The 14232-nt window shown below is 41.0% G+C and overlaps 1 protein-coding gene across 1 annotated transcript in view; it reads right to left on the reverse strand.

Annotated features, from left to right (window-relative positions):
* Nucleotides 1-7499, reverse strand: part of Dbx (homeobox protein Dbx) — a 77245-nt gene extending 69746 nt beyond the window's left edge. The window contains exon 1 of the mRNA XM_083121489.1: nucleotides 7334-7499. Coding sequence (XP_082977615.1) covers nucleotides 7334-7499 — 166 coding nt within the window. The remainder of the gene's footprint in view (nucleotides 1-7333) is intronic.
* Nucleotides 7500-14232: the final 6733 nt, after the last annotated feature.

A 14232-nucleotide genomic window follows, 5' to 3' on the forward strand; every position in this document is an offset into this window, starting at 1 on the left:
ATAAGATTATACTGACTGTGAGTCCAGACGCCAGAGACACGTTAGCCTGCAAATGCAGTCCAGGTTGTACTATGTGGAAGAGAGGTTGACATTCTGGTGTCGTCTAAAGGGTCTCCTCATATGCTCCATAAAGATTGATTGATTGATTGAAATAAAATTATTAGGTGCATCAGTACTTAGGCTATGTCCAAACGTCACTTTACACACTCAGAGAACTAAATGCATCATATCGATTGATGCACCAGAATGCATCGATTGATGCACTAAAGTGTGTTTTGTAGCTTTTTCAAGGAATCAGATTCACATTTGATGCATTTTGGTGTATTTTTGTATCTCGTGAAAGAAACACCAAAGTGCATCATTTGATTCAAGTGAGGATTCCTTTCAGTCGGGATGCACTTTAATGCATCAGCTGATGCGTTTTGATGCACCTTGATGCGTTTTGATGCACGAGAATGCATCTTTTTTGATGATGCACTTAAACGTTTCGTCTGAGCTACATAAAGCCATTAGGTCAGACCAAACGTTTAAGTGCATCATCCAAAAACATGCAAAAAGGTGCATCAACTGATGCATTAAAGTGCATGTCAACTGAAAAATCCTCACTTGAATCAAATGATGCACTTTGGTGTTTCTTTCAAGACATACAAGAATGCTCCCAAATGCATCAAATGTGAATCTGATTCTTTGAAGAAGCTACAAAACACACTTTAGTGCATCAATCGATGCATTCTGGTGCATCAATCGATATGAAGCATTTAGTTTTCTGAGTGTACGGGACCAGCCCCTTACCATACCTAAAATCAACATCTGTCTCTGAGGACTAAAAGCTCCTTACCTAGGTTAAAGGATGAGTCTGTAAAGGACCATTCATCCTCATTTTCGCGATTAGACAAAATTGCAAGAAAAGTGATGTAAAATAAACCAATTCACTCGCTCGTTTCAAGCATCACGTTGTTGCAACCAAAAACAAGTAAGCCTGTATCAACGCCAAGATAAAATATGTATTTATACATACTGTAGAACGTCCCCATAACAGCTAAAAGTTCAATGAAGTGAATCTGTTTGTAGAAGACATGCGGGGAAAAAAAATACCCTCATAAATATGGTCGTACATACGAGAGACGCAAATGAAATCAGATTGCACAACGATTTCGTGCTCTATGCGTAGTTCAGCCAACCCATTCCGCTAAACTAATTAGAATTGGGCGTTTTGAATCTCAAACCAATCCTACAGACCCCCATCGGATACCATTCTCATCCTAAAAATAAGCGCCTGTTGATTTAAGGCCGGGTCTCTGAATACCGCGTATACCCCACAATCGCCATTGTCCATTGAAGCGCTATGATATGATGGATGCATTGAATACTTAAATAGTTCCTGTTCGCTGTTCGGTTAAAAAGTACGCTGAATAAACATTCTGCTGCACAGCTATCATCCGTTGGGAATTGTTTATTCATGGACCCAGCCGAGGAATGCATTCAACCAATGTCAGATAGAGGCCTAATTAGGTGAACATAGATATTCAAAGGTATCTGATCTCAAGAAGCTCTTTCATCTGTGTGGCTGGTTGTCTTTACGTTGTGCCTAAAGAAAACAAACATTTTCCCTACGCCTCAGGCATTTCCCGCTTGAAGGACACGGTGCTACTACAGAGTAGCAACCATGTTCTGAACGTCTATCGATTCAATCGTGAAGCTAGTCAGCTGGCCTATACTTATCTTGCTAGGTGTAAGGATGCGTAGTGACCTACTGCGCATGTCTTAACGTTCAGTAGCGTTGAGTGGGCGGAGCTTTCTCTGTTACATCAGCCTTTAGACTCGCTTTTAATATGTGCATTAGCTAGATCAAGAGCAAAGCAAAATTTTCCAGGGCATTTACCGACATTAAATCTTATTTTAAAAATGTGACACTGCAGGAAAGTTCCAATTTATAGCGTCCTACATATTACATTAAATCTTACGCAATATACGAAAGTAATAAAAATAGACAAAGTGACAATAGAATAGAAATAATGCAAAAGTACAAAAATAGAAAAAAGAAGGAACTGTTAAATAGTATTTACATAAACTGTTGTTGACATAGTTTTCGTCCTTCACTTACTTTTAAAGTAAGTTTGAATTTCAGCGTTGAATTTAAGTATATTTCTATACCCTCAACTACCATACCATGTGCTTTTGTACACAGATCTATTCTTCTAACTGAACATCTACCAGACGTCTTTAGCTTTTCGCTCTTTCAGGTATATAATCAATCACTGATTGTATGTATGTGTGTGTGTGTGTGTGTGTGTGTGTGCGCACGTGTGTATGAAGTTTTCTTGCGAGTAAATGTCATAAGTCTACATTTGCTAAAATAAAGTTTAAAATTGTTCTGGTTGCACCACTCGACGAGGATGTCCGTTTGTAGTTCCATAGCAATGTTATTATTCATTAAATCTACATGATGCTACACAATCTGTATGAACGAATATTCCTGAGGAACGTTGAAACCCTCCCTCGGAGGACCCCCTTTCTGAAACAGCATAAGTCGGTGGCATCTTCCAGTTATTGGACGACGAATGGCAAATTTATTGAAATCTGTTTCAGAACCCTTACTGCATCAGCAATAACTCATCGCGAGGAATATTCAACGTTATGTGTACATAAGAATTTTTGATAACAGAGGGGGTAACTTAAAGGTTTGAAAAATCAGCCCCTAAGCAAGCACCCAAGGACAGTTTTGAGAAAGACCGAAAGGGGTTTATCGTGATTATATTTTATTCATGATTTGCCGATGTTCCCTTCGTCCGTCCCCGAAAACATTTCTTATTTCGCTTTCTCTTTTGGGAAGTCGCCGTTTGAAATTTCTGTGCGTTTCATTATTTATTAGCGACATGAATCGCATAATACCAATGTTGGGAGTTGCTCTGCCTTAAGGAATACGAAAGTGGCTTCCGTGTTTTATAATGTCCGGAGCGAGACTCGATGAAATTCAAATGTCCCTTTGTTGGGAGGGGCCCACCGCGGGGATCGAAGAAAGGAAGCAATGGAGTAAAAGTCAACAGGGGAGTGGTGAGTTTCTCTTTGGAAAAGTCTAAGACGGATGGGTTTCTTTTGAGTTTGAACGAGAGTCAGGAGAAGGTTCACACCAGCAGCTTACGTACGCTCTCACTCCACATCACTGGCGCACCCAGGGACTTATAAAATTGGATGGTGCATAACTGCGTTCATTGGCAGAGAAAGAGATACGTATTTCATTTGTGGGGTACAAAATTCAACAATATATATATATAAAAGGAAGGAGGGCCACAAGGGCTAAATAAAAAGTGAAACAGGAGAGAGGAAACACTCACCGGACGCAGAAAAACTTCAAATTTTCGTGCTGGTATGTCACATCTTCAGGAGTAGAGAGACGTTGTAGAACTTGGTGACAAAAACGAAGAGCAAGCGTGATCTGCAGTGTTTCCAGGTCCCGAAAAAAAGTGTTGACAGTGCCACAGAAAATATATAGGTGGTTCTTTCGCCAGGCTTGTCGATGTGACATACCATCACGGAAATTTGAAGTTTTTCTGCGTCCGGTGAGTGTTTCCTCTCGCCTCTTTCACTTTATATATATATACAGTATATATAACTATATGTATATATGATGTCGGGGAATGGGAAAATCTATTTTGGAATAGCACACACGGAATTCATGTTTCTTAATGGAAAGTTTACATAAGTAAATGTTATTTCTGTATTTTTTAGAATCTTTGGTTATTTTAAAAAGGGGATAATTCCGAAACGTATAACTTAGTTCTGGGCTCATATTGAATGTGATGGAATGGATAATCAGAAATTTCTCACATGAAAGTAGCGAACAAACATGCGTTTGAACCATCAAACCTCTGGTTATGAATGACACGTGCTCCTCACGATAAAACCTCCAGTGATGGCGCTTGGATCATATACATCGTCGTGAATAAATTTCGGTGATGCTCTGATGGTGTTTTCTTATTTTCATGAGATATGGGCTTAAACCAGCGATTAGGGGAGGGGGGGGCAGTTGTCGCCCACTTTTTACCACTTTTCCCCCCGCACTATGTTAAACCTTATCCTCCGCAGTTTTGGAACCCAATCGCCGCCACTGGCTTCAACCTTCGTTTTGGAATTTTCCCGACTTCTTTATTGATTTCAATTGTTTTTTTGATTTTCTAAAAATTTCGGGGGGCTGTAGCTCCTTTCGACCCCCCCCCCCCTCAGCGTACGCCAGTGCTCCACATATATATATGGACGAGGCTTGGTCGCACTACCAGACCCTCTCATATGTAACGTTATTTTAAGTGTTCGGCATATTCTTATTGAATGTGCCGATTTTAGACAAATTTTTAATCGTCCCAACTGTTCACTATCAATGTTGGGAGATGGTTGCAGTATTTTAACAAATGTTTTCTGCATTTTGAGACGAATGGGCCTCTTACGCTGTCTGTGAGGAAGTTTAAATTGCATACGAGTGTAATGCTTGTGCTACAAGCAATAAGAAGAGGCTCTACTGCACCACGTTGAACAGGACCCGTCAACAAGTACGCGAACAATTGCGCGTGCAATGGCTGTTTCTCGCAGTATCGTGTGGGAGGTTCTGCATGAGCAACAACTACATCCTTACCACCACCAAAGGGTACAGGCTTTGAGACCAGCCGATTTTGTACCATTCGTTAACTTCTGCACTGTTGCGTCGAGGAATTTTGTCGCACGGTCGATGAGAATTTTGCCGACCCTGTCAACTACATTTCCAATTGCTCCACCAATCATCAGAGAAAATCCAAGGTAAGTTATTGCCTTTTTGTAGCTCTAGTGCTGATATTACATCCTCAATTTCAGGGACAAGACCTGCATTACTTGATATTGCTATACAAATCCACAGCTGCATCGACGAGCCCCAGTTTCCACGTCGAGTTCTGTTCACAGATGAATGTAAATTCAGTAGGGAGTGTGTTATCAATTCTCGAAACAGCCATGTCTGGGCAGACGAAAATCCTCATGCGACGCATGTCCGGGGATTCCAGCACAGATTGGCTATCAATGTGGGCAGGTATTCTGGACGGTCATGTGATCGGGCCGTACCTTCTTGCAGCCAGGCTAACGGGTGCCGCGTACTTGATTTTCCTACAGGAAGTATTGGCCCTGTTCTTGGATGCTGTGCCATTGAACGTCCGCCAGGAACTCTGGTTTCAGCACGATGGCGCACCGCCTCACTTTACACGTGACGTTCGGAGACATCTTAACCGAAGATTCTGGCAAAGATGGATAGGCCGAGGTGGTCCAACCGCGTGGCCCCCACGATCGCCGGATTTAACACCATTGGACTCTTTCTTGTTGGGTCGTATCGTATGAAGAGTATGGTGTACGAGACTCCTGTAGCGACAGAGGACGAACTGCTGGCACGAGTTATGGTCGCTGCACAAGACATTGACGGGACACCAGGTGTGATGGATCGAGTGTACCGGAACATGATTTGTCGATACAATGTGTGCAACGACGTTGTTGGTCCTCACATCGAGCCACTGTTGTAGTTGAACAGTGCCGTATGCGACACATCCAGTGCAGAAGACAGAAACAAATTATTGCGTTCCACTGTCGACACAGGTAGTATTGTGATCAATGATAGTACGTTTCTTTTTTGTTTCCTTGGCATTGTTACCAAATAAATTTGTTTGTATTATGGACTGAGTCACACGTCATTCACTTCTGTACCTTACGTAACACCTCATTTGACATGGTTGTTATAAATGATTACACTTTAGGTCATCAGGTCTGACGTCATGTACTGCCTACCCGGTTGCATACCAACATATTCCGGACATGGATTCCTTTTCCAAATATTGTCTACTCAGTCCCCTCTACTAGCCCTAGGAGTTTGTAATGGGAATTTCCGAGCACCCTGTATATTAAAAAGGGATTGAATTTACTTGCAAATTAAAACTGATTTACACATTGAAAAATTTACATAGGAATTTCCCTAGATTTAATTTGTATCTTGAATCTCTCATTTCCAGAGGCGTGGCGTGCATGTAACCGGTGTTACCGCAGGTAACAGCAAAATGTAAAGAAATTAAAAAGTTTTTTTTGTCAATAAAATAACAACATTGTTAAATAAGTTAACCGACAGCGTTGCAGTTGAGTGTATATTGCAGAGGACATTTTTTCTGCAGCCGACAAAAGCGAAGAGGCAGGGCGTTCAGCTACCCTCAAGAGGCAACAAGAGGAAAGGGCGCCCGCCAATGCAAGGGAACAGCGGGGAAAGACTTGGAGGCAAGTGTGCTCGGGGGTTATTTATATCCCTGTTTAGGGGCCCTGTTGCCGCTGCGGCCTACCGGATCAGCAAGTGTTGTCACATTGGATTTCAAGAAAAGAGCTAATTCACGCCTAAAACGGGGATACTATTTCTCTGAAGCAACAAGAGCTAGACTGCAAAACCAAAGCTGGATTTAACTACAACTGAGACCGTTTAGAAATAGACGAAAAGATAAGTACTTGATGCGATTCGTGATTTGGACAAACCTTGCTCCAAAAGACTAAGTTGGCAACAGAAGTAAGTACATCTGGACTTCCCTTCCACCGCTGGAGGAGGGGAATTATGTCGTCCGCTCAATGCAGAAACGTCAAACTGACCCGAATGTGTGGTTCTTCTTCCCATTTCCACCTCTTTGCAAAGGAACAGAGATTGTTGACAAGGCTCGACTACTATTCACTGGATTTTCGCGGTAACTCTCTCATGAGTGGTAGTTCTTTCTAGGAATGATTGTGGCTAAATAAATCATTGAGCGGGGAAAAAAAATCCAGATCAAAAGCATGTTTGGGGGGGGGGGGCGGTAGGGTGGAGATGATAACTTCTGATGGCTGGTAACACTTTTGAAAAAGTCACGCCACGCCACTGTTCATTTCCATTTTCTTTCGTTCTTATACGAATGAAAAATGAAAATTCCATACGTTTGCCTTATAATAAATATAATTTACTTTAGGTTTCATTCTATTTGACGAAGAAATAAATGAAATCCGACGGCTAAACCACGTTTCAATTCTTTTCATTTCCTTTCATACTGAAAAAAATAAATTAAAAGGTTGAAAAGACCGGCTAGCCTCCTTGGGTAACATACTCTCGGTACTGGGATCGATTTTCTGGGGCTGTGTAAGCTCTATCCTATTTACACATTAATAATGAATAATGGTAAGCCTTCATAGCCTGAGCTGAGAGAGGTGAAAACATAACTTTATCGTAAAATAACTTTAAAGAACTCGCACACTCAAATGCATTTTACATTGTCATGGTTGGACCCGGCACATATTTGTATATGAGAGTGAGGATTCTTACCCGCCTCAGCGATAGCCGTGAATCTCCTCGGAACTCCGGAGACAATCCCCAATTCCTGCTTCACCAACGTGTCACGTTTGAATCCCCCCCCCCTTTTCACTCTTTTCCCCCAACTATTTATTCTCCTCTCTTTCCACATAACAATCCCCAGGAATTCAGGTGTCATCCTTCCTACTCACCCATTTCCTGCTTCCTCTTCAGTAAATTCAACTCGGCAATAACTGACATAAGCATTCCATTAATATTTCCTGACTGGACTGATTACTAAATTTCCTCTTCCTGATTTTCAATCTTTCTTTTATACATAATTATCATCTCCTTACGCGTGTATCTTGTATCTGGGTGAGGTAAATTTCAGGCATACCAGCTATGGCCAGACGGACGTCAGTATGTTTTGGTAGTAGTGACAGCAGCAAAAGGGGGGCAAGGGGCGAACACCCCAGTCCACCCCTTCAACGTCCCCTAAGCTAACTAAATGATCTTTTAGCAAAAATAGGCATTATTATATGGTATTTCTATATATGAGTATACCAAACGTGTCTGGCTCCCAAGAACCCCCCCCCCCCCACTAATCTTTTCCCCAACCTCGATCTACCTCTTCATTCCTTCCTGGTCTCGCTTTTATGCATTTTCTTCACCAATTTGTCTTCAGATATTCCTTCTACATTCATGACACGAGTTGATATCACCCTCAACTACTTCGCCTTTTATGATGGGACTCCGTGTTCGATCCCCGTTGGAGGCTCATAGTGGCAAGAAATCCCACTCTAAACTGTAGGTCCAATCTCGATTAGCCTATCTGTGCACAAAGGGGACTTATACAAACAAACAATATGTTATCATAAAATTCTCGGAATTCGATCACGAAATTTATCCATATGACGTATGACGTGTTCCTTCTGAATGGGTACACACGTTCTGCACAGACAGACTGGTACCAGTATCCCTGCCATTCCTGGAAGCATTTCTGAAACGCGTCTTTCACACGGACAGAACGGCTGCTGCATTAGCTTTTATATCTTCAATTGTTAACAAAAGTTTAAAGCGGAGATCCTTCTGGAGAATAGGGAACACGCCGAAACCAGCAGGTGCAAGATCAGGCGAGTAAGGAGGGTGCGCCACCGGTGCATGAGTCTCTCCTTCCAGCTTGTTAGAATTAATACATTCCGGCACACTAACTGGATATGACTTCTTTCTCGGGTCTGTCACCCCATTTGGCCACGATGGGGATGTAAAGTTACCACAGTGAGGCATGGTTGGAAGATCATTTCTTTCTTTGGGAACTTTTGATATGTCTATATACACATTGCACACCCGTAACATACTTCGACATTCACCTACCTAGGGTATGAGAGGTATTTCTGCTGCTTTCTCAAGGACCTTGAGCTTTTTCTGATGCCAGCTCTGGACATCTTCCGAGCCTTATCTCTCTCTTTATCTCCCATTGACGTTTACTTCATCATATACAGGGTGAGTCAAAAGTCAGGTTACATAGGGATTTATACTATATCTTCAATGTGTGCACCTTCAACATTAATACATTTGTTCACGTGACGTTTCAAGTTCTGCCGAACCTTTTGCAGAAGGTCCGGCATAATCATGTCTGCACATTGCATAGTGCGTTCCTTGAGATGTTCTGAATCTTAACTGAAAGAAAAAATCATTGGTTTCAGATCTGGAGACCGCGGTGGCCACTCAGGAAAATCATCTCCACCCTTTCGTATTTTGTCAGCAACATTCTTCACTCACAGTCAGAAACTTCCTATGCAACATGACTTTTGACTCACCCTGTATTTTCCTTAACATCCCGTGGAGAAACAATGCAAACACAGATTATTTTCGCGTTATTCCTGGCGATTCGTGTCTAGTATCTGATGTTACGCAAAATGTTCGCCGTTTTCGTTCCACACGCGTACACAGTACAGGGCGCAGTAGATGGTCTTTCCATGTATCCGTGTCTCAGCGGCTAGCCTCGCAATCAAATCCAGGGATGTTACGGGCTTGAGCGAGCTCTACCACAATCATCTTGCTCCATCTTACTTCAGCTATTCCCATCTTGCCTCCCTTTCCCTTCCTCTTTCCCCTACCTCCCTCTCGCCTCCATCTGGCGCGTCAGACGATGCGATATTGACTTTTCCTTCACAATACTCTGGTCAAGAATTGCAGGGAATGGGGATGTCGTGGAAGACGAAATTCTGTTAAGGACGTGTCGATTTCCTCCGTGGTTCTCAGTATTGCCTCTAGATGGCAGCAGGTGTGGTGCTCTTGGTTTCCGCAATTTCAATCCAAGCCTCAAAGCATGCCACAGATGAACTTGCCTGAGAATAAACGTTCTGTTTTTGCTTATTAAAACAGAAAAAAAACAATTAATTCCTTCCAACGACAGAGTAACATAGAGTAAAGTTGATTTTTATTTTGTAAATGACATGGTGGTATTTTGAAAGATGTATTTCTCTGCTTAAAGTGATGGGAGTTGTTTCTTAGTTTTTTTAAATAGTTGTGTGCCTATTTTGCGGAACATGAAAGTTCAAGTATACTTCTTTACCTAGTTATGTGCCTATTTTGGGGAACGTGAAAGTTCAAGTATATTACTTTGCATAGTTATGTGCCTATTTTGGGGAACGTGAAAGTTCAAGTATACATCTTTGCCTAGTTATGTGCCTATTTTGGGGAACGTGAATGTTCAAGTATACTTCTTTGCCTAGTTATGTGCCTGTTTTGGAGAACGGGAAAGTTGAAGTATACTTCTTTGCTTAGTTATGTGCCTATTTGGGGGAACGTGAAAGTTCAAGTATACTTCTTTACCTAGTTTTGTGCCTATTTTGGGGAACGTGAAAGTTCAAGTATATTACTTTGCATAGTTATGTGCCTATTTTGGGGAACGTGAAAGTTCAAGTATACTTCTTTGCCTAGTTGTGTGCCTATTTTGGGGAACGTGAAAGTTCAAGTATACTTCTTTGCCTAGTTATGTGCCTGTTTTGGGGAACGTGAAAGTTCAAGTATACTTCTTTGCTTATTTGTGAGCCTATTTTGGGGAACGTGAAAGTTCAAGTATACTTCTTTGCCTAGTTATGTGCCTGTTTTGGGGAACGTGAAAGTTAAAGTATACATCTTTGCTTATTTTTGTGCCTGTTTTGGAGAACGTGAAAGTTAAAGTATACTTCTTTGCTTATTTGTGTGCCTATTTTGGGGAACGTGAAAGTTAAAGTATACTTCTTTGCCTAGTTATGTGCCTGTTTTGGGGAACGTGAAAGTTCAAGTATACTTCTTTGCTTATTTGTGTGCCTGTTTTGGGGAACGTGAAAGTTCAAGTATACTTCTTTGCCTAGTTATGTGCCTATTTTGGGGAACGTGAAAGTTCAAGTATACTTCTTTGCCTAGTTATGTGCCTGTTTTGGGGAACGTGAAAGTTAAAGTATACATCTTTGCTTATTTGTGTGCCTGTTTTGGAGAACGTGAAAGTTAAAGTATACTTCTTTGCTTATTTGTGTGCCTATTTTGGGGAACGTGAAAGTTCAAGTATACTTCTTTGCCTAGTTATGTGCCTGTTTTGGGGAACGTGAAAGTTAAAGTATACTTCTTTGCTTATTTGTGTGCCTGTTTTGGGGAACGTGAAAGTTCAAGTATACTTCTTTGCCTAGTTATGTGCCTATTTTGGGGAACGTGAAAGTTCAATTATACTTCGTTGCTTATTTGTGTGCCTGTTTTGGAGAACGTGAAACTTAAAGTATACTTCTTTGCCTAGTTATGTGCCTGTTTTGGGGAACGTGAAAGTTCAAGTATACTTCTTTGCTTATTTGTGTGCCTGTTTTGGGGAACGTGAAAGTTCAAGTATACTTCTTTGCCTAGTTATGTGCCTATTTTAGGGAACGTGAAAGTTCAAGTATACTTCTTTGCCTAGTTGTGTGCCTATTTTGGGGAACGTGAAAGTTCAAGTATAGTTCTTTGCCTAGTTATGTGCCTGTTTTGGGGAACGTGAAAGTTCAAGTATACATCTTTGCTTATTTGTGTGTCTATTTTGGGGAACGTGAAAGTTCAAGTATACTTCTTTGCCTAGTTATGTGCCTGTTTTGGGGAACGTGACAGTTAAAGTATACATCTTTGCTTATTTGTGTGCCTGTTTTGGAGAACGTGAAAGTTAAAGTATACTTCTTTGCTTATTTGTGTGCCTATTTTGGGGAACGTGAAAGTTCAAGTATACTTCTTTGCCTAGTTATGTGCCTGTTTTGGGGAACGTGAAAGTTCAAGTATACTTCTTTGCTTATTTGTGTGCCTGTTTTGGGGAACGTGAAAGTTCAAGTATACTTCTTTGCCTAGTTATGTGCCTGTTTTGGGGAACGTGAAAGTTAAAGTATACATCTTTGCTTATTTGTGTGCCTGTTTTGGAGAACGTGAAAGTTAAAGTATACTTCTTTGCTTATTTGTGTGCCTGTTTTTGGGAACGTGAAAGTTCAAGTATACTTCTTTGCCAAGTTATGTGCCTGTTTTGGAGAACGTGAAAATTAAAGTATACTTCTTTGCTTATTGGTGTGCCTATTTTGGGGAACGTGAAAGTTCAAGTATACTTCTTTGCCTAGTTATGTGCCTGTTTTGGGGAACGTGAAAGTTCAAGTATACTTCTTTGCCTAGTTATGTGCCTATTTTAGGGAACGTGAAAGTTCAAGTATACTTCTTTGCCTAGTTGTGTGCCTATTTTGGGGAACGTGAAAGTTCAAGTATAGTTCTTTGCCTAGTTATGTGCCTGTTTTGGGGAACGTGAAAGTTCAAGTATACATCTTTGCTTATTTGTGTGTCTATTTTGGGGAACGTGAAAGTTCAAGTATACTTCTTTGCCTAGTTATGTGCCTGTTTTGGGGAACGTGACAGTTAAAGTATACATCTTTGCTTATTTGTGTGCCTGTTTTGGAGAACGTGAAAGTTAAAGTATACTTCTTTGCTTATTTGTGTGCCTATTTTGGGGAACGTGAAAGTTCAAGTATACTTCTTTGCCTAGTTATGTGCCTGTTTTGGGGAACGTGAAAGTTCAAGTATACTTCTTTGCTTATTTGTGTGCCTGTTTTGGGGAACGTGAAAGTTCAAGTATACTTCTTTGCCTAGTTATGTGCCTGTTTTGGGGAACGTGAAAGTTAAAGTATACATCTTTGCTTATTTGTGTGCCTGTTTTGGAGAACGTGAAAGTTAAAGTATACTTCTTTGCTTATTTGTGTGCCTGTTTTTGGGAACGTGAAAGTTCAAGTATACTTCTTTGCCAAGTTATGTGCCTGTTTTGGAGAACGTGAAAATTAAAGTATACTTCTTTGCTTATTGGTGTGCCTATTTTGGGGAACGTGAAAGTTCAAGTATACTTCTTTGCTTATTTGTGTGCCTGTTTTGGGGAACGTGAAAGTTCAAGTATACTTCTTTGCCTAGTTATGTGCCTGTTTTGGGGAACGTGAAAGTTCAAGTATACTTCTTTGCCTAGTTATGTGCCTGTTTTGGGGAACGTGAAAGTTAAAGTATACTTCTTTGCTTATTTGTGTGCCTGTTTTGGAGAACGTGAAAGTTCAAGTATACTTCTTTGCCTAGTTATGTGCCTGTTTTGGGGAACGTGAAAGTTCAAGTATACTTCTTTCTCTAGTTATGTGCCTGTTTTGGAGAACGTGAAAATTAAAGTATACTTGTTTGCTTATTTGTGTGTCTATTTTGGGGAACGTGAAAGTTCAAGTATACTTCTTTGCCTAGTTATGTGCCTGTTTTGGGGAACGTGAAAGTTCAAGTATACTTCTTTGCTTATTTGTGTGCCTGTTTTGGGGAACGTGAAAGTTCAAGTATACTTCTTTGCCTAGTTATGTGCCTATTTTGGGGAACGTGAAAGTTCAAGTATACTTCTTTGCTTATTTGTGTGCCTATTTTGGGGAGCATGAAGGTTAAAGTATTTTTTATTTATTTGCATTTTCCTTGTGCGAGCTGTGCGCTGTACGCACTACGTGACTTTTACTTTACACACGCTTTCTCTTCCCCTAAATTCATATATTAACATTGTACCCTCTTTACGTTAATATACAAATAACTGTTAGTAGTTGATCAGATACAAGATAATTAGACATAATAAGTATAGTTTAACAATCCAAATATTGCATATGCAAATAAAAATGAGTGTTCGGTTCATTTGGCCTTCAGTCTCTATGTGGCTGTACTCTATTTCAATCTTTCACTTTCCACACACACTCCCGCTTTGCACTATTTTTCTTTTATTTCCCGGGCTGTCTTTCACACTTTCATTCTCCCCTCTTCGTTATATGAAAAGGGATGTTTACACTTTACGTTACACTATAAAGATGGCTCGTCTGGAGCATGATCACTCACTTCGCTGCCTTCTCTAATAGCTTTCCCCCGCCGTTCTCTTACTTCTCCCAGGTATTTCCCCACTTGATTTTCCGCTTCTTTTGTATTTATTCTATCGTCTACCACATCTATCACCTCCTTCCCTGTTATGTTTTTCATCCACTTGTCCCTTGGGTCACGTGTAGAAGGTCAGTTCAGGAGGATACGCTCGTTCGTTCTCCTCTCTGCAAAGAACATATAGTTTCTCCCGCTTCGTTTTTCTTCCTTAATTGTTTCCATCCACCTAGTCTGAACCATGCCAGCGAGCCTCTTACCTTTTCCTCCACAACATTGATATATTTCGCTTTCCCCCATTCTCACTCACTTTTAGCTCTTCCCTGATTGAGGGCTTCGTTTGGCAGTCTGCTGTATACTTCTTTGCCTCATTGTCGCCCAACGGGTCGCCAAGTGGCTGGGCTTGCCAAGTGTTGAAGGCTTCCCGGAGAAAAAGTTCTGCTCAAGGTTAAACTAAGTAGAGTGAACGTGTTTGAACAGTGCAACGAGACGCGTTGGTGTGTCTTCAGTTAATGTGCAAA

Source organism: Lepisma saccharinum, chromosome 4, assembly GCF_977018435.1.
Source record: "Lepisma saccharinum chromosome 4, izLepSacc3.1, whole genome shotgun sequence".
NCBI lineage: Eukaryota > Metazoa > Arthropoda > Insecta > Zygentoma > Lepismatidae > Lepisma > Lepisma saccharinum.